At 43.6% G+C, this 24,891-nt stretch overlaps 1 protein-coding gene across 7 annotated transcripts in view; it reads right to left on the bottom strand.

The window, feature by feature from the left end:
- Nucleotides 1–24,131, bottom strand: part of CFAP263 (cilia and flagella associated protein 263) — a 77,544-nt gene extending 53,413 nt beyond the window's left edge. For 4 of the 7 annotated variants that reach the window (XR_013411829.1, XM_077986342.1, XM_028841180.2 and 1 more), the window contains exons 1-7: nucleotides 23,948–24,131; nucleotides 21,223–21,349; nucleotides 19,918–20,079; nucleotides 15,509–15,664; nucleotides 14,123–14,203; nucleotides 11,194–11,349; nucleotides 6,101–6,208 (exon numbers count right to left, since the gene is read on the bottom strand). Coding sequence is in view for 6 of the 7 variants with exons in the window: in XM_077986342.1 (XP_077842468.1) it covers nucleotides 6,101–6,208; nucleotides 11,194–11,349; nucleotides 14,123–14,203; nucleotides 15,509–15,664; nucleotides 19,918–20,079; nucleotides 21,223–21,349; nucleotides 23,948–24,048 (891 nt within the window). In the remaining variant the exon portion in view is untranslated. The remainder of the gene's footprint in view (nucleotides 1–6,100; nucleotides 6,209–11,193; nucleotides 11,350–14,122; nucleotides 14,204–15,508; nucleotides 15,665–19,917; nucleotides 20,080–21,222; nucleotides 21,350–23,947) is intronic. The other 3 variants (XM_077986343.1, XM_028841182.2, XM_077986344.1) reach the window with 2 other exon arrangements.
- Between the last annotated feature and the right edge of the window lie 760 nt (nucleotides 24,132–24,891).

The following is a 24,891-nucleotide window of genomic DNA, read 5'->3' as shown; positions in this document are numbered from 1 at the left end:
CTTGGGAGGCTGAGGCAGGAGAATGGCGTGAACTTGGGAGGTGGAGCTTGCAGTGAGCCGAGATCGCGCCACTGCACTCCAGCCTGGGTGACAGAGCGAGACTCCATGTCAAAAAAAAAAAAAAAAAAGAGTACTAATAGGAGGGGAATAGACTTTACTGATCTAGTCCAGCCAAGTCACTCAACAAGTAACAAGCAAAAACTATGACAAGCCCAAGAAAGGGGTGGGAGGGATCAATATCAAGAATTGCTGTATCACCTAAAATATACAGCTTCCAACAAAAATTATGAGATAGGCAAAGAAATAGGAAAGCATGATCCACCCAGGGAAGGCAAAACAAACTGCCTTTGAGGGACAGCAGATGGTGGACTTAGCAGACAAAGTCTTCAAAGGAGCTATTCAAAAAACCAAAGGAAACCATGTTTAAAGAATTAAAGTAATAATAATAATGTCTCATCAAGTAACAAAAATCAATAAAGAGGTAGAAATTCATTTTTAAAACATAGAAAATCCAGAATCTTTTCAATATGATGACTGAAATGAAAAATTCACCACAGGAGACTGACAGCAGATTTAAGCCAGTAGAATAAAGCATTGGTAAACTTGTAGATTGATAGAGATTATGCAGATTGAGGAGCAAAGAGAAAAAAGAATGAAGAAAAATTAACAGTCTCAGAGAAATGTGGAACACCACTAAATGTACCAATATACAGGTAATGGGAGTAACAGAGAGACAAAAGAAAGAGAAAGGAGTAGAAAAAATTATTCAGATATAATGGCTGAAAATTTCACCAATTTGTTGGAAAACAGTAAGCCACACATCCAAAGGGCTCAACAAACTCCAAACAGAAGAAATGCAAATAAATCCACACCCAGAGACTCATCACACTCAAAATGTTGAATGGCAAAGCAAAGAGAAAATATTGAAAACAGCAAGAGAAAACAATTCATTACATACAAGAGAAGCCCAACAAGATTAACAGCTGATTTCTCATCCAAAACAATGAAGGCCAGAAGGCAATGGGCTGAAAGAAAAAAACCTGCCACTCAAGAATATTAAATCCTCAAAATGATCTTTCAAAATGAAAGCAAGCAATCAACACACTCAGATCTTGGTTTCTAATGTCATTCTCAAATAAAAGACACCAAGCCTCCTTGGAGAAATGGTGGATTCTAGGACTGAGGCAGAAAATATCTAAGATGAGCTTAGAACATCTTCTGGTGCCAGAAAGGAAGTGCTCAAAAAAAAAAAAGCCATAAAGATGAAGAGAGTCAAAGGGACACCAAATTCAACTGAAAGAGCTCCCAATGGCCAACCTGGAACAATCTGAGCAACAAAATAAATAATGTAATACAGTCACATGCCACATAAAACATTTTGGTCAACAGTAAACCACTTATGAAGATGGTCCCATAAGATTATAATGCCATATCTTTACTGTACCTTTTCTATGTTTAGATATGTTTGGATACTCAAATACTTAGCATTGTATTATAATTTCCTACAGCATTTAGTATAATAACATGTTTTTCAGGGTTATAGCCTAGAGCAACAGGCTACACAATAGAGCCTAGGTGTGTAGTAGGCTATACTATCTAGGTATACCATCATAGAGTATACTCTATAATGTTCACACAATGATGAAATTGCCTAACAATGCATTTCTCAGAATGTATCTCCATCATTAAACAATGCATGGCTTATGATATTATAACCCAACATATAAAACAAGTATCTATGAATTGAAACTGATATAAATAAATGATGTTAAAAATAAATAAATGATGTTAAAAATAAATAAATGGGGGAGAATAGATAAATCTCCTATACAGAAGAATTCCAAATAAATTATGTGGAACCCCCACTCCTTAAGTATGGGCTGTACATAGTGACTTCCTTTCGAAGAGTACAGTATGGAAAGGAGGGAGAGTAACTTCACAGTGAAGAAATCCGTCACATACTATCCATCTACGTGATCAAGGTTAACATCAATGATGAGTCATGTTGATAGTAGACTCCCTTGAAATGATGTGATGTGAATGGCACTTTATGTCTGTGGTCTTCCCCCTCAAAACACATAAACCCCAGTGTAATCATGAGAAAAACATCAAACAAATCCCAGTGGAGGAACATTCTACAAAAACCTGACAAGTACTCCTCAAAACTGTCAAGGTCATCAACATCAAGGAAATTCTGAGAAACTGTCTTAGCCAAGAGGAGCTTAAGGAGATATAGCAGTAAATGTAATGTGGATATCCTGGGTGGGATCCTGGAACAGTTAAGGGACGTTAGGTAAGAACTAAGGAAATGTGACAAAAGCACAGACTTTGATTAATAATACTGTATCAATACCGGTTCATTAATTGTAAAAAACACATTTTACAGATATAAGAGGTTAAAATAGGGGAAACTGGGTATGAGGTGTATGGCAGTTCTCTGTGCTATCTTCACAATTTTCCTGTAAATCTAAAACTTCTAAAATAAAAGTTTATTTCTGAAAAATAAAGGAAAAATAATGACATTCCCAGATTAACAAAAACCTACAGAAGTCATGGTTGGCAGACCTGCCTTACAAGAAACACTACAGGAAGTTCTTCAAGCTGAAAACAAGTGATACCCTACAGGAATATGAAATCGACATTAAAAAAGTAGTGCAAATAAAATTAACTGTATAATAGGTAACTATAAAAGACAGTATAATTGCATATTTCTTCTCTTAACTGATTTAAAAAGCAAGTGTATAAAAATACATATATAATTGTATTTGGGGAACTATAACATGTAATCATGGAGTGTATTTGACAGTAACAGCACAAAGGAGGCAGGTTGAAACAAAGCTGTATTTACATAAGAAACATCAGATAGTAACTCAAATTCACAGGAAGAAATGTAAACAAAAAGGTTAATATGACAAACTCTGTGAACATATTTCATCTCCTTTCTTCTTTCAGCTTTTGAACTCCTCGCTCACACCATTTAAAAAAATTAACTCAAAATCGATTATAAACCTAAACATAAGAGCTAAAATTATAAAATCTTAAAAGAAGACAGAGGAGAAAATCTTCATGATATTGGGTAAGGCAATGATTTCTTATATATGACACCAAAAGCACAAGATCAAAAGAAAAAAAATGGATAAATTGGACTTCTACCAAAACTAAAAACGTTTGTGTTGCAGACAAAACTATCAAGAAAGTGAAAGAAAATCCACAGTATGGGAGAAAATATTTGTGAATCTTATACAGATGATCCCTGACTTACAATGGGTCAACTTAAGTTGCTTTTTTTTTACTTTAAGATAGTGCTAAAGCAACACACATTCAGTAGAAACCATACTTCGAGTACCGACATAACCCATTTTTCACTTTCAGTACAGTATTCGATAAATTACATGAGACATTCAACACCCTATTATAAAACAGACTTTGTGTTCCATGATTTTGCCCAGTTGTAGGCTAATGTAAGTGTTCTGAGCATATTTAAAATAGGCTAGGCTAAGCTATAATGTTTAGTAGGTCAGGTATGTTAAATGCATTTTTAACTTATGATATTTTCAACTTACAATGGGTAAGTTAAAAAGATAACCCAACTAAGCAAAAGACTTGACTAGACATTTCTCAAAGAAAGACAAGTGGCCAATAAGCACATGATAAGATGCTCCATGTCATTAGAAAATTCAAATAAAAACCACAACGAGATATCACTTCATACCAAGTAGGATGGCCATTTTTTTAAAAAACTGAGAATAACAAAGATGTACGGAAACTGGAACCCTCACACATTGTGGGAATATGAAATGGGGCAGCCACTTTCAAAAACAGATTGCTAGTTTTTCTAGGTGTTAGACATAGAATTACCATGTATAACCCACAATTCCACTTCTAGGTATATGTCCAAGAGAAAAGAAAACACATCAAGAGAAAAGAAAACACATCAAGAGAAAAGAAAACACATCAAGAGAAAAGAAAACACGTATCCACAGAAAAACTTGTACCAGGATGTTCATATCAGAATGACTCACGATAGTCCCGAAGTGGAATCCCAAATGTCCACTGAGTGATGAATGGATAAATAAAATGTGGTCTATCCACACAATGAAATGCTATTCAGCCATGACAATAAACAAATGATACATGATACAAGTGTACCTTGAAAATGTTATTCCAAGTGAAAAAAGCCACTCATAAAAGACCACATATTGTATAATCTCTTTTAAATGAAATGTCCAGAATACGCAAATCCACAGAGGCATAAAGTAGATTAGTGGCCGCCAAGAGCTGGAGGGTGAGAGTGGGGTGTGGGGAATGGAGAAGGACTTTTCTTTCTTTCATTTTATAAATAAATGTACTTAAGTAGATTTTTGTTTTGTTTTGCTTTGAGATGGAGTCTCCCTCTGTCACCCAGGTTGGAGTGCAATGGCACAATCTCGGCTCACTGCAACCTCCACCTCGTGGGCTCAAGCGATTCTTCTGCCTCAGCCTCCCAAGTAGATGGGACTACAGGTGCCCACCACCACGCCCAGCTAATTTTTGTATTTTTAGTAGAGGCCAGGTTTCACCATGTTAGCCAGACTGGTCTTGAACTCCTGACCTCAAATGATCTGCCCACCTCAGCCTCCCAAAGTGCTGGGATTACAGGGTGAGCCACTGCACCTGTCCTATGGGGAAGGAGGTCTAATGGGTGCAGGGTTTTCTTCTGGGGTGATGAAAATGTTCTAAAATTATTGTGCTGATGGTTACACAACTCTGTGAATATATTATAATCCACTGAACTGTACACTTTAAATGGGTGATTATATGGTATATAAATTAAATTCCAATAAAGCTATTTTCAAAACATTAACAAGAAAACTAAAATATACTAAGCAGTGAATGCCCAGCTTTTAAAAAAAATCAATTTTAAGTTTTACTTTTAATCTAATAACTATCAACCCAAGGAAAAAATAAATAAGGACCACAGCAATTCTGCATTAAGAGAGTTCACAGGTTTTTGCTTTAACTTTGCTTCTTGCCACTCTGTACTGAGCCTGGGGTTTTTTTGCGGAAGATGTTGGTTCTCCATCGAGAAAATGATGTGCATGCTGTGATGTAACTTAGATGTGAATAATCCTGTGGCTTTGGGGCCACTGTAGGCAAATTTGGGGCCACACAAGACAATGACACTAATAATCATACAGTTTTAGAGGTTAACAAAGCGTCATTATATGTGGTCCTCTCTAGCCACTACAATAAGGGCAGTAGATCTATTTCACAGACGTGGAAACAGTCCTATTTAAAAGCTTGTTCAAGACTAGAAATTGGCAGCACCAAACCTCGTACCAGGCCTTCTGATCACGAGTCCAGCACTCTTTCTCCTGCGCCCCAAAAAGTTCTCTTTGCATCACATCCTATGTGCATTTAAGTTAGGGAAATTCAGCTATCAATTGTCAGCAAAGTAATGAGAGAGGTAAATTGCAATTTAGATAGGCAGGGAGCTCAGATGACTCCATTCACCTCTTCACACAGTGACCACAGGCCTTGGAGTGAGCCCAGGACAGAGGTCACAGGTCTGCTGTCCTTCAGTGGTCTCTGCTACAGGCTACTCAGGCTGTGAGTGTCTAGCCCGGGTATCAGGCGAGATGTCATATGGTTATGACCTCTCTCTCTCTCTCTGTTTCTCTCTCTCTCTCTTTCTGTCTCTCTTTCCTCTCTCTGTCTCTCCTTTACATCAAACATTCTATTTTGGCATGTGTACTTTTTTTCCTATCAGGGACATTACTACATGCATTAAACATTTTTCCTGGGGTTATAGACACGAAACTTTGAATATTGTACTTTATGGGTCACTTAAGGAATTCCCAAATGTTATTTGGACTCTACGAAATTTTTGTTTTCTGAGGTGACTCTAGAACCCAACTGAGCAGTAAAATGCGACACACCTGGACTGTAGGTCTCCAGGTGCCACTTTGTGCTTTGATGGCCCAGAGCTACTTTGATTTTTATGGTCTAGGCTTTTCTAGATAAACCAGCAAGGTGGCTTAGATCTTGGTGGACCTTGACTCAAGCCCTTATAAACACAAGGAGACAAATACCAGAAATACCACATTTTGCCCTCTCCTACCTCCTCTACTTGTAGTGTTTCTTTTTCAATTTTGTCAAGTAGTTCTTTTCTCAGCAAGATCTCCTTGTCCAGATTGATGTATATTTCCATTGCCTTGTGAAGCTTGCTCTGAAATATAACAACACAGCAAGTCTTGAGCTAAGATGACCTCTCAGAACCGCAGGAAGGGGAGACAGCTCTTTGTTAACGAACAGAAAAGCAGGACCATCCAGAAAGTCCAAATTGCCTTTCTCACTGTTGCCCAGATTTTCCAAATCCTGATGTCTGAGAACTGGTGTGGTAGGAGGGGACCTTGGAGTCTTGTCCTCAGCTGGACAGGCAAAGAAGTAAGGCACACGGGGACCTAAATCTTTGGGGAGGTCCCAGAACCTTTCTAAACTTGGGTCCAGTCACCATGTAGGGTTGTGGAGAGGTGTACAGGAGACAGCCTGGTAGAGTGCTGAGGCACATGGAGAACATTCAACAAACAGCTGCCGTGACTATCTCATGTGGATGGAGAGTGGGGAATACTCCTCATAAGGTGGGTGCTACTGCTATCTCCATTTATAGGTGAGAGAACTGACCCTTAGGGAGGTAAAACCATTTCCCCAAGGACACAGAGACCAGGGGGAGCTGGGAACTGAGCCCATACAGTGAGATTCCACAGCCCACAGGCTCCACCACCGTCTCATCACCTAATGAGGCCGGGCCTGCTAGTTTTAGAGGAGTCCTGCAGGAGCACAGCCTTGCAGATTCCCACGGCATCATTGCCCTTCACCGGCTCCTGCAGGCCCCACCCCTGCTTCTTAGATTGGTCCCCTTTTGACCACTCTCTCTCAGTGGGGAAGAGTCGGCCAGAGGCGCTGGGATGTGCTTTGCTGAGCAGAGGAGTGGGCCAAGGGAAAGACACAGTGATTTGGGGGAGCTCACTCAACAAACCCTGAAAACCCACCCACCAGGCGCCAGTCCCTGCACCACGCACTGGCCAGTGAAGCAAACTAGGCTCTGCCACCAGAAGGCTGGCTCACAGCCCGGACAGTAGGGGAAAGGCAGTAAAATAATTGCAAGAAGAAATGTAAGACTCAATTGTGCCAAGCTATGAGAATGCCAGGACAGCGTTGGAGAAGGTTTTCCTGAAAAAAAAAAATATATATATATATATAATATATATATTATATATTAAAAATATATATATGTTATATATTTAATATATTATATATATATAATATATATATTTTATATATATATGCTGGGAAGAGAGCTGAAAGGTTGAGTCAGTATGTCTAGGTGAAGAGGGAAGAGAACATTCCAAGCTAAGGAAAGAGCCAAGGAGAGGAGGATCTAATAGGAGCTGGGAGAGTGGGTAGAGAGCGGCAGGGCCACAGTCAAAGTAAAGGCAGGAGGAGGGGGCAAGGGCATTGCCCCAGGGTGTCAAAACAGAGAAGACTAGAACCACCTGCCTGGGGGACCTTCCAGCACCCAGGGGCCATTCTCTTCCCCACTCCTATTTTCAGGCCTCCCTTCTTAAGGCTCATTCCCTGTTCCATGTCCTGCCTGAGAATTGCTCTGCTAACGAAAGCAAAAGTGAATGAGACCAGACTGACAGGGTGAGGTGTGGGGCCAGGGAGATGGGGCAGGACTTTGCTGCAAATCCAGCAATTCAGGTGGGAGGAAGGAGAGTGGAGGGAAGACAAGTGGTCACCAACTTAGAGCGGCAGGGCAGGAAGGAATGGAGGTACAAGAGTAGCAGCGAGGCCATCACTGGCTCTGCCAGGGCAGTCTCCACGAAGGCTGATAAAAGCTGCATTGGTGATGCTGAGTCAAGATGTGGGTCCCTTGGGGAGGCCACTTTTGAAAAGGACTGCATTCACTTTCTATTGCTATATAACAAATTACCACAGACTTTTGTGGCTTAGAGCCACACCCATTTATTATCTCACAGCTTCCATAGGCCAGGAGTCTGCACACAGTGTGGCTGGATTCTCCCCCACGGTCGCATCTGGCTGAAATCAAGGTGTCCGCCAGGGCTGTGGTTCTTGTCAAGGGCTCAGGGTCCTCTTCCAAGCTCCCTTATTGCTGGCAGAAGGTACTTCCTTGAAGCTATAGGACCAAGGCCCTTGTTTTCTTTTGGGCTATCAGCAGGAGGTCGCCTCAGCTTCCAGAGGTCCCTCTTGAATCCCTTCCATATGGCCCCTCTGTCTTTAAGCCCACAATGGAGAAGACCTCCTCCAGCCATTTCTCCTCATGGTTCATATCTATGACTTCCTCTTCCAGAGAAACTGTTCTTTCAAAGGGCTCGTGTGATTAGGTCAGGCCAAGTGGGTGATCTCCCGGTCTTTAGTCAACTGTGCCATACAGTATAACCGACCCATAGAACAGAACAGAACTTAACCGAAACCATCATATTCACAGTCCTGGCCGGAGATTATACAGGGTGTAGATACCAGGGGCTGGGGAGTCTTGGGGACATCTTAGAATTCTACCTACAAGGCCCCAGATCACTAGTTTACAGGCAGTCTGGAGTGACTCATCACAGCTGTAGTCACATGCTTACATTTCACCAAACTCCACCAGGCAGGGCTTGAGGGCATAAAGTCAGAGAAAAAGCTGCCACCTTGACTCAGGCTCACACATGAAACTCACAGAAGAGAAGAGCCCATTTCTGCCTGGTGCTGTCTCAATGCGGTACCCTTAGCACTTAGCCTGGTGCCTACCCTACTGAAGGTATTGGTACTTTTAGTATAGAGGAAAATTATTCTGCATGTCTTTAACAAGGTTTCATACTTGGGTGTTTGATATTTGTTTCTTTATTTTCATTTTCGGATTGCTGGGAGAATGAATGTTTCATATTTACATCAAAGTGGCCCCTCCTGTCACCCTCCCACGCCTACCAAATACACACCTGTTCTGCAAGCAGTTCATTCAGCAATATTGGCCAAGCACCTGCTTTGGCCAGGCACCATCCTTGATGCTGGGGACATAACACATACTAGATAGAGCATCATCCTGGTGACACAAAACTTGCTTCCAAGAGGTGAAGAATCTTGCCTAGATGAAGCACCTCCCCCAGCAGAACATTCAAGCACAGGCAAGGTCTGACTCCACAACTCAGTTGTTCTGCCTCCATTTCCCCCAGGAATGGCTCTCACTCTGCCCATGGTGGCCTGTGCTGCTGATCTCGGGTACTGCAAGCAATCTGCACTGCGTGTTTAGACCCATCCTAAAGAGGTCAGGCCCTGCAACCTGGCAGTTTGATTTTAAAAATCAGTAGCTCCATTTCCAAAACCCTTGGCTTTTCCCCCACAAGACCAGGCAGGCCCTGTGCTACTTAACTGATTCCACGGGATAAGATGGAGGTCCAGTGTGATCTAAGCAAGTACAACCCGCTCTCCAGGCAGCGAGGGCCTGGGAGCCACAGGAATTGGTTTCCTCTATAAATAACAGTGATCAGATAAGCTAAAAACTGATGAGAGAAGCTAAAAGTAGAGGATCTGTCGGATGTTTATGACACATAAATTTCAGAATGCCAGCACACTGTTTTCTACATACTTTATGCTGGAAAAGGCAGTCGGGTGGGATACACACTGAGTTAGGTGGGATGCACACTGGGCTTGGAGTCCCATCTCTGTCAGTAACTTGTTGCTTGAATTTGGCAAATACTCTGCATCTTTTTTTTTTTTTTGAGACAGAGTCTTGCTCTGTTGCCCAGGCTGGGGTACAGTGGCATGATCTCAGCTCACTGCAACCTCTGCCCCTGGGGGTTCAAGCAATCCTTGTGCCTCAGCCTCCCAAGTAGCTGAGATTACAGGTGTGCACCACTACGCCCAGATAATTTTTTGTATTTTTAGTAGAGACAGGGTTTTGCCATGTTGGCCAGGCTGGTTTTGAACTTCTGGCCTCAGGTGATCTGCCCATCTAGGCCTCCCAAAGTGCTGGGATTGCAGGTGTGAGCCACTGCTCCCTGTCTACTCTGCATCTTTGACCCTCGGTTTTTTTCATTTGTAAAAGGAAAATGTTGAACAAACATAAACCTGGCCTAAACGCATTCACATTCACATTTTTAAACTGTGTGGACCAAACAAAGCCCATCTGCGAGCTACCTAAGCTCATAGCCACCGATATCACCTGGGCACTATGTGAGGGGTCAGCAAAACTTTTCTGTAAGGGACCACATAGTAAATATTTTAGGTTTTGCAAGCCCAGAAGCAAAATTGTGGGTATTGTGTACTTACATTAACAAGAGAAAAAAATCCTACCAACGTTTTATCGATTCAATTCAAGATATAATAATATTTTAGAATATAGGTCTACTAATGAAAGAAATGGAATTTCTAGGGAAGAAACCAATGTTGCTTCATTTGGTTTCCAGTTAGTGTTTTCTATAATCAAATTGGTTATAAAGGTTCTTCTGTAATATCATTCTTAGCTCACAGGGCAGTGGGTGGGGATACACTGGCCTGTAGTTGCTGAATACTACATTAGATGGTCTCTAGCAGGGTAACCAGATGGCCTCGTCTGTTGGGGCCAGGCCCTTTGTGTGCCTATAGTCTCTGCCTAATTATTAACAGTGCCTCTTTTCCCTCCCAAAAGAGTTCTGTTTGGATGATAAATTATTTAGTAGTTTTCTGATCTATAGCTAAGACTGCTTTCCTTTGCAGGGTTTTAAGCAGGAAAGTGCTTATAATGTGCTCAAATTAAACAGGGCTCTAAATGTGGTTAGTTCTCAAAACTCACCATCCATAAAAATCACTTGGGGAATTAACAACAACAATAAAAAAGAAAACAAAATAAATAAGATGCATAGCCCTCACCTCCTAATTCAATTAGTCAGAGTGGGACTAGTCATCTATCTATCTATCTATCCATCCATCCATCTATCTACCTACCTATCATCTATCTATCTTTTTTTTTTTTTTTTCTTTTTAAAGAAAAACCCTGGTTCTCACACACAGCCAGGGTTATGGGAGCATTCAGGAAATTTCAGAACACATGGCTTGACAGTGAGGGGGCACCTAAGCGCTGTGTGAAACCGGAGTGCACAAGAACCTCCCTGTGGCCAGAAAGGTGAGTATGGAAAGCCTTGGGGGAGCCTTAGGCATCAGGGATGGCCTTACTTTGTAGGCATTGAGGACCTGCAGAGTATTTCCAGATGAGAGCTTTAGCTGGGTCAGTTCTTGATTCCTTGCTTCAATTGTTTCAAGAAATTGAGCGTTCTCTATCTTCAACTGCTGAAAATCAACATCATGAAGGGCCTCACCCACCTCTTCTTTCTACAGCTCAGAAAGATGAAAGAAAAGATGATACGTCAGCTGTGATTCTGAATGTATGGCTCACATCTTGCAACTCTTGATAAGACTTTGGAGGTCAGTCATCATTCAGTCATTCAACAAACACGTATTGGGCATCTGTTTGGTCCCAGGCATGGTGTTAGGCACTGGGAATAGAGATTTAAGTAAATACAATGTTCCCTGGCTCCAGGCAGTGCATATGAGGGTTTACAGACAAGCCATTGACTCAACAGTGTGGCGCAGTGGGATGTGTTGTTCGGGGGGAATGTGGGGGAGTGGGGGCAGAGGGCACACAGAAGTCGCTAAGCCAGGCCAGGGGAGGATGAAAGACTGAGTCACGCACAGAGGACATCCCACAGTGGGTGGTGCCTAACAGGGCCATGAAGGAAGAGAAAGAATCAGGCCATTTAAAAGTTGTTTTTAACATGAAAAACCCAGGACAAGCAGCCCATAGATTCCCCCTTCTTTGATCATCTGATATTTCTGCACTGCAGTGCCCGAGTGTATAAGGTTCCCTCCCTGTCCTGGCCCACCTTACCAGCCCTGCCAGGTCTATGCCACTTTATATCTGTGGCAGACAACAGACCGACTTGGGAACTGCTGTTCCTCACTCCCACACCTCACTCATGCTGTCTGTCCTATCTCCTGGGATTCATCTTCTTCCCCTTCCCAAAACAACACAACTTCCTTAAGCCCCAATACAACCATTCCTCCAGCTGAGATGCTCCCAACCTGTTTTCCACACCGGAGGGGGATCCCTCTCTCTGCTGAGCCCCTGGAAGCTTTAGCTCTGTGATCCTTGGTATGTAGCTTCTTTTTTTATTTTTCTTTTTTTCTGAGACGGAGTCTCGCTCTGTCACCCAGGCTGGAGTGCAGTGGCGCAATCTCGGCTCACTGCAAGCTCCGCCTCTAGGGTTCATGCCATTCTCCTGCCTCAGCCTCCCGAGTAGCTGGGACTACAGGCGCCCGCCACCATGTCCAGCTAATTTTTTTGTATTTTTAGTAGAGACAGGGTTTCACTGTGTTAGCCAGGATGGTCTCAATCTCCTGACCTCGTGATCCACCCACCTCGGCCTCCCAAAGTGCTAGGATTACAGGTGTGAGCCACCGCGCCCAGCCAGTCCTTGGTATATAGCTTCTGTATACAATTACACATATACACCTTTTCTCACAACACTGCTGCCCACTAGTCTAGGAGCTCACAAGGGCAGGGCCCGTGTCTGTGTTACCTCTGTGTAGCAGCAGCATTAAGGTTAAAGATCATCCATCTACTCCCTATCTCCAGCTTAAAGCCCCTCTTCAAGATGCCGGTGCTTACATGAACCTCCAAGTACCAGGAACTGATGATCTGCAGACAGCTCCACTGGGACCACTCACTGCAGAATTTTTTCTTGCACTGAACTCAAATCTCCTTCCCTGACACCTCCATCCACAGCCCCAGCTCTGCTCTCCCTTCCTGCTGCAACCCTGAGCACTTGGAGACATGGCTGTGGCCCTCCTGGGCCCTCTCTCCTCGGGCACATCAGTCCCAGGCTCTTGGAGATGGTTTCTATTCCCGACATCTGGCTTGCTCTCCGATGTGAACTCTAGTTTGCCAATTCTTCCAAGGGTGGGGCTCACCCTGTGACATGACACTCCAGGTAGGGGCCGCTCAGACACAGCAGAGAAAGTCTACCCCTTCCTTGTTCTGGGCACTGTGTTTCTATAAGTGCAGCCTATGCCATAGCATCACCACCAGCTGAGCTGACTTTATCAGGTACTCTATGGCTAAGCCAACCTGTACCTGATCAGGTATTTTGGGGGATCAAAAGTGTAGGGTGTTACACTTGTCCTTCGTCACTTCATGCTGTTAAATCTGTCCCAGCTTGCTGAGGTCTTTCTGGATCCCAAGTCACTCAAGCAATAGTGCCCCAACGTGTTAATTCTCCTGCCCAGTTTTGTGTCCTTGTCAGTAGCCCCCTTTGATGAGCATGCCACCAGTGCCCAAATTCAAGTTAATAATAAAAATATTGAGCTAGGAAAGGACGGAACCATGTTTGCCTTACTGCCTTTCATCAGGAGCCATTAGGGTCAGCTGGTGGTGATGCTAGACACATCAAAGCACATATAACTGTGCTACCAGGCCATTTTCCCAGAAAGGGCCAACAAGTATGTCTTGAGGGTCTTTTAAATTCACGCCAACTCTGTCTACAGAAAACCTCTGATTTGCCTGCACAGTCATCATATGAGTTTCCTATTGCTGCTGTAACAAATCACCACAAACCTTGTGGCTTTAATGCAAATTTATTATTTTATAGTTCTGGAGGTCAGGAGTCTGAAATGGGTTGGGAGGCTCAAATCAGGATCTCAGCAGGGCTGCATTTCTTCCCAAGGCTCTAGGGGAGAATCTGTTGTTTCCTTGTCATTTCCAGCTTCTAGAAGCTGTCTGCAGTCCTTGATTCCTGGCCCCTTCTCCCTAGCATGAAAGCTCATCACTCTGATCTCTGCTTCTGTTATCATAGCTTCTCCCACCCTCCTGCTTCCCACTGATAAGGAGAGAGATTATATAGGGCCCACCCAGGTAATTCAAAACCATCTCCCCATCTCAAGATCCTAAATTAATCACATCTGCAAAATCCTTTTTGCCATGTAAGTTAATGTATTCACTGATTCCAGGGATTAGGATATGGACATTTTGGGGTGGGGGTGGGAACCTTATTCAGCCTACCATGGTAACCTTAAAAAGAAACAGAGAGAGAGAGAAAGGACCACATACCTGCCTCAATTGTGAAAGCAGTTTTTTCCTCTGAACTTTGAGAGAAACATTTTTCAAACGTAATTTCTCCTTCATATTATCCTAAAACATAAAGGCATATTTTAATGCATTTAATCTATTTCTCTCCTTTTTCCCATTGGTTTGAAAAGTGGATGGTTCTGGGGCTGCAAACCAAACCTTGAGCCCTAACATTCTGTCACTTATTTTAGGTCCTTTTACTTCTACTTAAGCTGGGGCTGGTATGATATTTCATGACCAAGAAGCAGAACACATTGGTTTTGCAACATGCAAATTTTACATTGCTTTCAAAATCAAGATTATTTGGGTGTATGCTACTGTAGGGGTCTTTCCTGACAAAATGATCTTATGATTTTTGGTCTTGTATTCCCATGGTAGTTTACATAATTTTTATTACTCTTAACATGTTAGGGTTAGTAACCCTACCTTGTCTCCAGGATCTAAAGCTTGACATATTGTAAAATCTCTGGAAATGAAGGTTACCCCCCAAATTCTCCTTTTTTCTCATAACAGCCCAAGGTCTATCTCCTGATAACAAAGGATCTCAAAGAGCTTTAGATTCACCTGTAATCCCAGCACTTTAGGAGGCCAAGGTGGGTGGACTGCTGGAGCCCAAGAGTTCAAGACCAGCCTGGGCAACACAGTGAGACCCCATCTCTATAACAATTTTTTAAAAGGTTTTTTTTTAAAATTTGAAGAAGAGATTTACCTGTCCTACTCCACAGTCATCTCTCTAGACAGGCTGGACCAGACCAGTCTCATACCTTTCTCAAGAAAAGATAACAGATCTTGAAACAAATAACAAAAAACAGAAATCAATCTGAGGTACTATTAATATACATCCTGCCTGGCTGGTGTTAACCTTGATAAACATTCATTCATTCATTCATTCATTCATTCATTTATTTTTTCTGAGATGGAGTCTTGCTCTGTTGCCCAGGCTAGAGTGCAGTGGCGTGATCTCGGCTCACTGCAACCTCTGCTTCCCAGGTTCAAGCAATTCTCCTGCCTCAGCCTCTCAAGCAGCTGGGATTACAGGCGCACACCACCTCACCCAGCTAATTTTTGTATTTTTGGTACAGATGGGGTTTCACCATGTTGGCCAGGCTGGTCCTCCAGCTCCGATGATCCGCCTGCCTCAGCCTCCCAAAGTGCTGGGATTACAGGCGTGAGCCACTGCGCCCAGCCATAAACATACATTTTAAAACATGCATATACACATACACTTTCAGGGATGCAAAGAAAATCTGCATATGTGGGCAACATTTATGGTAGACCAAATGGAGCTAGGCTGCTTCACATGGACGATTTCTATAACATCCCTGCAAGAATGTTTTTTCCCTTTTTAAGCTCCGTCTGCCAACTCACCCTCCGGCGGTTCGTGTCCTCTATGTATTTCATCACTTTCTGAGTGGCCAAAATACTCCCTTTCTTCTTGGATATGGCTTTTAGAATATCTTTTTCAAACTCATGCACTGCTCTCGCAACTTCATTCCATCGAATTTCAGCCTCCTCAATGATCGCCTGGGGGATCAGCACAAAGAGAGAAGAATGTTTCCAGCAATCTTCAAGGATGTGTCCTCTAAGAAAACCTAAGTTCCCAGGCCTCTTTGTGTCCCAAAATATGTTTCTTCTTAGTCTTAGGAACATATCCTTAAGATACAAACTTGACTATTCAATGTTATTAGTTAAAAGCATTCTTTGAAAAATAGAATCCATAAAAAGAGAGCAAACAAAAACAGATGTCAGGTATCTATCTTTTTTTTTTTTTTTTTTTTTTAATGGAGTCTTGCTCTATCGCCCAGGCTGGAGTGCAGTGGCACAATCTCGGCTCACTGCGACCTCCGCCTCCCGGGTTCACGCCATTCTCCTGCCTCAGCCTCCCGAGTAGCTGGGACTATAGGTGCCCGCCACCACGCCCGGCTAAATTTTTGTATTTTTAGTGGAGATGGGGTTTCACCGTGTTAGCCAGCACGGTCATGATCTCCTGACTTTGTGATCCACCCGCCTCGGCCTCCCAAATTGCTGGGATTACAGGCGTAAGCTACCGCACCTGGCCTTTTTTTTTTTTTGAGAGAGAGTCTCTCTCTGTTGCCCAGGTTGGAGTGCAGTGACACAATCTCAGCTCACTGCAACCTCCGCCTCCCCGGTTCAAGCAATTCTCCTGCCTCAGCCTCCTGAGTAGCTGGAACTACAGGCACCCACCACCATGCGGGTGGTGTCTCTTAGCTAATTTTTGTATTTTTAGTAGAGAAGGGTTTCACCAAGTTGGCCAGGCTGGTCTTGAACTCCTGACCTCAGGTGATCCGCCCACCTCAGCCTCTCAAAGTGCTGGTACTACAGGCATGAGCCACCATGCCTGGCCAAGGTATCTATCTAGATATGTATTTCCATATTTGAGATTATTTATCCATTAAAAATATCTGTAAGGATATACATCAAAACATGAACCACAGTTACATCTACAGAGATGGATTAGTGGGGAAATAAAGAGGCACTCTTATTATATTTCTGTTACTTTTAAAAGAAGACATTATACTTCCAAGCCTGAGTATTTGAGGGGAGAGAATGGAAAAAAATAAAGAAGATATTATAAAGTCAGGTATGGTGCCCGTAGTCCCAGCTGCTCAGGAGGCTGAGGCAAGAGGATTGCTGGAGGCCAGAAGTTTGAGGCTGTAGTGTGCCATGATCGTGACTGTGAATGGCCACTGCACCCCAGCCTGAGCAATGCAGTGAGGCCCCATCTCTTAAAAAAAAAAAAAAAAAAAAAAAAGTTATAAAATGAATATATGTATTGACATAAAGAGATGTTGTTAAGTGAAAAATATAGTTTACAAAATAACATGATACTATTTTTTAGAAGAAATTCATATATGCATAGAAAATTATCTAAACTGTAGGAGGTAAATGGAAAGTCAACAGAAATTACCTGTGAGTGGTAAATTGTGAATGTTTTCAAATGTTCTTTTAGCTTAACTGTATTTTTCAACATTCTACAACATAGATTGCCTGGAAATAAGAAAACACTTACACACACACACATTACTATAAAAAATACATTGGAATGGTATCTGCAGCCAGACTGCAAGTCATCCTAGTTCAGACTTTTTTTCTGGGCACCAAGAAGCAAAAGCATTTTCACTGGCTGACCTCAGGCTCCAGCCTCTTCCCAGCCCCATCATCTCCACATGGTAGAACATCAATCCACCTGAAATGCTGCTTTCAACACGTTGCTCTCCTACTCAAGTATCCTCAGTGAGGTCCAGCTTTCTAAGACATCAAAGATAAACTCCTTGGCATGGCTCTCAAGAAATCATTGCCTTACTCAACCTGACTTCCTGAAGCAGCCTCCAAAGTAGCCTCTTCTCTAATCACACCAGCCTCCTCAATGTCATGAGCTCACCATGCTTGTGCCCACCTCCACTTCCTTGCCCATGTCATTCTCTTTACCTGGGGTGCCTTTCTTTCCCTGTGCCTTAAACAGATGTCATCATTCTTCAAGATCATGCCAAGTCCCTTTTAAGCCCTACCTCCTCAACACATTCTTTTTGACCACTCTAGCCCATACTGATCTCTGTCTCTGCACTTGATGCTTACATTGCACAACCTAGCAGGTCAGGATAACGCTACCACATCCCAACCTCCTTTAACTTGCTAGAATTCAACAATGCATGTTTGGAAAGAGAGAGAGGAGGGGTGGGAGAGCGGTATCAGTTGATGTATACAGATGGTTGCATCAATGGGAGACATGAGTCTACTGATCGGTCCCTCTTGAGACAAGTGTGATTCTGTGAATGCCCACATTTAGAAACAGAAAAATAGAAAACTTTAGAAATAGAACAGAAGTATCTATTTTTCATACAACATGGGTCTCAAATGCAAGCCAACAACGTCATCCTGTGGGCAACCGAATTAACAGTGATGTTTCTTCTCTGGAGGAAATTGACTGTATTGGACTCACTAAGAGACACTACTATATTAGTCTGTAACAGGGCATGAACCATGGGCACGTGTGCCGTATAGAAATGCTGACCTAGGGGCCGGGAGCAATGGCTCACGCCTGTAATTCCAGCACTTTGGGAGGCTGAGGCGGGTGGATCATGGGGTCAGGAGATCGAGACCATCCTGGCTAACATGGTGAAACCCTGTCTCTACTAAAAATACAAAAAAAATTAGCTGGGCATGGTGGTGGGTGCCTGTAGTCCCAGCTACTTGGGAGGCTGAGGCAGGAGAACGTCATGAACCTGGGAGGCGGAGCTTGCAGTGAGCTGAGATCGCACCACTGCACTCTAGCCTGGGCAACTGAGCAAGACTCCGTCTCAAAAAAAAAAAAAAAAAGAAGAAAAAAAAAAGAAATGCTGACCTAGGGACTTTTCACTCAATTCACTGACTGTGATGGTTAATATTAGGTTTCAACTTGACTGGATTCAGGGATGCCTAGATGGCTGGGAAAGTATTGTTTCTGGGTGTGTCTGTGAGGATGTTGCCAGAAGAGACTGATATTTGAGTCTGTGGACAGGGAGGGGAAGATCCACCCTCAATGTGGGTGGGCACCATCCAATTGGCTGCCAGAGCAGCTAGAGCAAAGCAGGTGGAAGAAGCTGGATAAGCTTGTGTACTGAGACTTCTGGCTCTCCCTCTTCTTCCCACGCCCGACAATTCCTTCCGCTCCTCCTGCCCTCAGGCATCAGACTCCAGGTTCTTTGCCTTTAGACCCTGGGACTTGTACCAGCGGCTTCCTGGGGGCTGAAGGGCCTTCGGCCATAGAGTAAAGATTGCACTGTTGGCTTCCCTGGTTTTGAAGCTTTCAGACTTGGACTGAGCCACTACCGGCTTCTCTCTTTTCCCAGCCTTCAGACAGCCGATCGATTGTGTGGGACTTTGTCTTGTAATCACGTGAGCCAATTCCCCCTAATTAACTCCCTTTCATATATACATGTATGCTCTTGGTTCTGTCCCTCTCGAGAACCCTAATACACTAACTTAAACCTCAAACCTGTTGTATTATTAAGAAATTACTGTAGGCCGGGCATGGTGGCTCACACCTGTAATCCCAGCACTTTGGGAGGCCAAGGCAGGAGGATCACGAGGTCAGGAGATTGAGATCATCCTGGCTAATAGATGAAACCTCTTCTCTACTAAAAATACAAAAAAATTAGCCAGGCGTGGTGGCGGGTGCCTGTAGTCCCAGCTACTCAGGAGGCTGAGGCAGGAGAATGGCATGAACCCAGAAGGCAGAGCTTGCAGTGAGCTGAGATCGTGCCACTGTACTCCAGCCTGGGCAATAGAGCAAGACTCCATCTCAAAAAAAAAAAAAAAAAAAAAGAAATTATTGTAAAATTTTAAGAGCATTTAGGGTTATCGTAGTTATGTCTTCTAAAAGAATTCATATATTAAAGATATATACTGAACTATGTACAGAGATTCACTAGGATTTCACTTCCTAGTAACCCAGCCAGATGAAGGGAAAGTTGATCAACCAAAAGAGGCCATATGTTGATGATCACTGCACCCAGGTGTTGAGTACATAGGGGTTTGTTGTGCTAGCCTCTCTACATTTGTGTATTTTTGAAATTTCCCATAAAAAAAAAAGTTCGAAACTATGTCGTCCCCACAAGCAGGTGGTAAGTTCCTTGAAGATAGGCCCTGGATTCGCCTCATCCTACTTGTGTTTCTTCTAAAGCCCCAACAATCACATGAACCCACTCTAGATACCTCTTGATGGGGTGGAGGTGGGGAGCCCGGGCAGGACAGGCTGCGCCGGGAGGAAAGTGTACCTCGTGATGCTGCATGTCGCGTTCCGCATTTGCCCTCATGTGCCGTAAGTCATCCTTCGTGTCTTCCAGCTCCTTTTGTACCAGCTCAAGTTTTTGGTCGACAGTCAGGCCCACCCCACGGTCCACACCTGTCCGGGATTTGGATCTACGCCTGCCTCGAAACTGCAACCCAACAGAAACAAAGCCATTGTCAAAGAGGAATTAGTAATAAACCAGCCCAAGGTAGGCATCGAAATGATCCTCTGACCTGCTAGAAGTTCCCCAGAGTGACAGCCGGGGAGAATAAATTCACGGTAAAAGGATGCTGGATATTAGGCCTGAGCTGACATTTATTTCTCAAGTCATCGTAAGCCCCTACACTAAATACTTCAAAGGCCTATGTTTGACAATGAAGTGAAAATAAATAAGGGTAAACATCTTGAGGTGGAAAGGCTGTGAAGCTGCTATAGACTAGCATTCAAGTCAAAGACAGGGGAAGCTCAGAGGTACTTCCTGAGCTGAACACAGGAAAGAAACTGCATCCGTGGGGGACTGTGTTCAGCAAAACAGACAAACAAACATCTTGGACTTTCTATGCATTTAAGGCAAAGGTCAAAAGTGGGTGGTCCAGGGTACATATGGGTTTGCTTGGCCCTCAAAGGATAAGCCTCCACAGATAACCCCTTTGAGACAAGGGCCTGTGCCAGGCCTACTTTCCTCATTTAGGTGGCTGGCGGGGCCTTGTAAACAGTTGAGTCCCTTCATTTAAATGATTTTTTTTTTTAATTCTTTTGAGACAGAGTCTTGCTTTGTTGCCCAGGCTGGAGTGCAGCAATGTGATCATAGTTCACTGCAGCCTCAAACTCCTGGGCTCAAGTAATCCTCCCACCTCAGCCTCCCAAGTAGCTAAAACTACAGGTGCATGCCACTACATCTGGCTAATTTAAGAATGTTCTTTTGTAAAGATGGGGTCTAGAAATATTGCCCAGGCAGGTCTCGAACTCCTGGTCTCATGTGATCCTCCCACCTTAGTCTCCCAAAGCGTTGGGATTGCAGGCCTGAGCCACTGCACCTCGCCAAAAGAAATTATTTCAAGTAAACTAAGATATGCTGGGAGAGTCAATCCACTATTAACTGAACCCAATTTCTTTCGTAGTCACTTGAAAGAGAAACCCTAGAGGGCAAAGAAAAATCAAAAGTAAAACAGGGAGAAGAAGGTCCCATGGTCAATTGGCCGTAGAGGGCACACCAAAGGCAGATACACAAATGCCACTTGCATTTAAGGGGACAAACAATAAAAGAATGTTCTAGATCTCCATTGTGTACCTGTGCATAATCTGCTGCTGACATTTTAATTTCTGATAATCGTGAAGGTCGCTGATCCCTGGGCTCCAGTTTAGCGTAATATTTCTCAAACATCTCAGTCTCAGTTCTGAGAGCAGAGTTTACATAGCTGCAAGACAGGGTACCTGAGTAAGTTCTAGTAATAAGAGTTTAAACCCCAAATAACTAGTGTTTAATAACTAGTGGACCTGCAAGACCCCTTAACCTCTTGGTGCCTTAGTTTCCTCACCTATAAAATGGGTATAAGAATAGAACTTTAGGGTTCCAATAAGGAAGACAAAGCCTCTGGGACAGTGCCTGACATGTGCTATATATTTGATATTTTTATTAATATGTTTATGAGCCATAAAATTCAGAACACTAGTATTACATTGAAAATTGTCATAGGTTTCAAGTATCATTGAACCCATTTGGGAAATTATTTCTGAATTACTATATATTATATATATACATATTTTTTTAATTTGTTTAAGAGACAGGGTCTTACTCTGTTGCACTCACTGTAACCTTGAACTCTTGGGATCAAGCAATCCTCCTGCCTCAGCCTCCCAAGTAGCTAGGACTACAGGTGCACAACGCCATGCCTGGCTAATTTAAAAAATTTTTTGTAAAGGTGGTATCTTGCTATGTTATCAAGGCTAGGCGCCAACTCCTGGCCTAAAGTGATCCTCCCACCTTGGTTTCCCAAAGTGCTGAGATTACAGGCAATAATAGTCACTGTGCCCATCCTGAATTACTATATTATTGAAGTTACACACACCCACAATCTTCAGATGTTTCCTTTGGTTTATGTTTTTCAGTTCTTTTATTTCCAGCACCCAATAGATGAAAAGTATCAACCAGAAGTTTATCATAAACTGTGGAAAACTTTGAACAGAGGAAAAGAAAACATACCTAGTTTATCCTGTATATGCCAAGGTTATAACCTTTTTAACTTCTTAACTTCTCTTATGTGTGTATGTGTGTGTGTGTTACACACATATATATATGTATATATATATAAGAGAGAGAGAGAACAACTTTGATGTTTTCATGTGTTATTGATCTATTACATTGGCACAAAAGTAACTGCAGTTTTTGCTATTACTTTTAATAATTCCTGTTTGGCTGAATTTTAAGACTAGTGGGGCCAGACATGGTGGCTCACACCTGTAATCCCAGCACTTTGGGAGGCCGAGGCAGGTGGATCACCTGGGGTCAGGAGTTCGAGATCAGCCTGATCAACATGGTGAAACCCCATCTCTACTAAAAGTATAAAAATTAGCTGGGTGTGGTGGCAGGCGCCTGTAATCCCAGCTATTCGGGGGCTGAGGCAGAAGAATCACTTGAACCCAGGAGGCAGGGGTTGCAGTGAGCCAAGATCATGCCATTATACTCCAGCCTGGGTGACAGAGCGAGTGAGATTCCATAACAAAAACAAAACAAAACAAACTAGTGGAAAAGGCTGAATAGAAAACACAATCTATCAAACTAGCTTGCTTTTTCAGCATATATCATGCTCCAGGTGTGTGTAGTCTGTGGAGTCACACCTGAGTTTGAATCCCAGCACTACCACTGACTAACTGTGTGAACCTAGGGAAGTGACTTAACCTCTGTATCTTTGTTTCCTTACCCACCTCCTAGGGTTGCAGTGTCATCATATAAGATCATATATGTAAATGCATAGTACATAGGAACACTCAAAAATGAGAACTATTAGTAATAATACCTCAGTTCTGACCTAAAGTATTTGTAGCTGTGAAGAAGTAACATCTATTCAGCTGCTAGAGCTAGGATATTCTGTGCAAGACCAGTAAGTTGTACAACTAAACTACATCATGGAATCTTGATATCCAATTTACTTGCTATAGTAGTAGATATAAAGTAGACTGCAAAACTAAAATAAAATAAAATAAACGCAGACTATTGGGCCAGTCATTATTTACTATCCATCTCCATGCTTATATCCAGGTTCAGGCACACGTTGCCTCATACTAAAACCATCTCAATAGCTAGGTTTCTATTCTGCTGCCGTGTTAGTTTTATCACAGATTTTTTCTTTTTCTTTTTTTTTTTTTTGGAGACTTAGTCTCTCTCTGTCGCCCAGGCTGGGGTGCAGTGGCACAATCTCGCTTCACTGCAACCTCCGCCTCCCAAGTTCAAGTGATTCTCCTGCCTCAGCCTCCAGAGTAGCTGGGATTACAGGCACGTGCCACCACGCCTGGCTAATTTTTGTATCTTTAGTAGAGACGGGGTTTCACCATGTTGGCCAGGCTGGTCTCGAACTCCTGACCTCAAGTGATGCGCCCGCCTCGCCTCCTAAAGTGCTGAGATTACAGGCGTGAGCCACCGTGCCCGGCCTTATCATAGAATCTTAGCATCAGAAAAGGGCTTAGAAGTCACCTGGTCCAACTTGCCTCTGTAGAATTGTGGATCGGCTAAGCACACCGTCTGGCACAAGAGAGACTCATCCGGCTGAAACTCTCACTTCTCCAATTACCCTCCGGGCTTCCCACCACCGGCCCCACCCCCTCGCCCCACCACCCCGATCTAGCTCCACCAACAGCTTGTTGGTTCAGTGGTGGTGGAGACGCAGGAGCAGAAGCAAAGTCTCCCCAGTGCTCAATGCGGGCTTGGATCTTCTCCATGCTAGTACCCGGGTCGGAGGCCGCCCCGGGAGGAGGGCCCAGGAGGAAGAGGGGCGGCCCCTAGGCGCTGGCCGCGGTACCTGAGCTCCTCCACCAGCCCGCACAGCTGGATAACAGGCAGCTCCTGCTCCGACCCTTCATGGGAGTCGGAGAGGACGCTCTCGATCTCATCATCAGTCATCACTCTGCCGAAGTGGTCCCTGCCAATGCCGTGTGCCCAGGAGCTCCGGGTGCCGGCGGCCACACGTCACTCCGGCTGCGACGCGGCGATGCGGCGGCGCGTTACCCGGGCGACCAGACGCGAGGAAAGGGGTGGGGCTTCCGGTGGCCCCTCCCCACCCTGCCCCGCCTGTCTCCGTGCGGACCCAGCCAGTTTGCTGGCATTGACCGCACACCTAAGTGCGTTCAGTTTCACTTCTTTAACAATAACTCTTAAATTAATAGTAATAATAGCAGCTGCTGTTTCTCAGCACTTACTGTGTCCTTGGCATCGTGTTTAGCATAGTTTATGAAAAACCTTCGCCACAACCTTATAATGGTATCTATCACTCTCTCCATTCTCCCAATGAGGAAACTGGGGCCCAGAAAATTAACACAATTTATCAGTGTCCTTTTTCCCCTGTCCCACTGGGAGGCCCCTGCTCTGTTCACCACCTGGGGCTTCCTACATGCTAACAGCAGCTCCTCTCAGATATTAACATCCTGCATTTCTGGAAGGAAAAAACGTGGCTGATAAAAATGGGTATACATTCAAGAGACATCCCTAAATAGTTTCTGAATATCTACTGTGTCCTTAGTATCCTAGGGGGAATGTCTGCAAAAGACCATTCTGATCCTCAAGGAGCTTCCAATTAAATGAGTGAAACAGCTTCTAAACAAGCCGCTGGAACCTGGGGTGCAGACAGCAACATCATGCGTCACACTGTGCATCGTAGTCATCTCCTTAAGTCCTCAAAACAATCTGGTACAATTGATATTATTGCCGTCATCTTACAGATCAGAAAACCAAGGAATGGAGTAGCTT

The sequence above is a fragment of the Macaca mulatta genome, chromosome 20, assembly GCF_049350105.2.
Source record: "Macaca mulatta isolate MMU2019108-1 chromosome 20, T2T-MMU8v2.0, whole genome shotgun sequence".
Taxonomy (NCBI): Eukaryota; Metazoa; Chordata; class Mammalia; order Primates; family Cercopithecidae; genus Macaca; species Macaca mulatta.
This window is presented reverse-complemented; position numbering and strand designations above follow the sequence as displayed.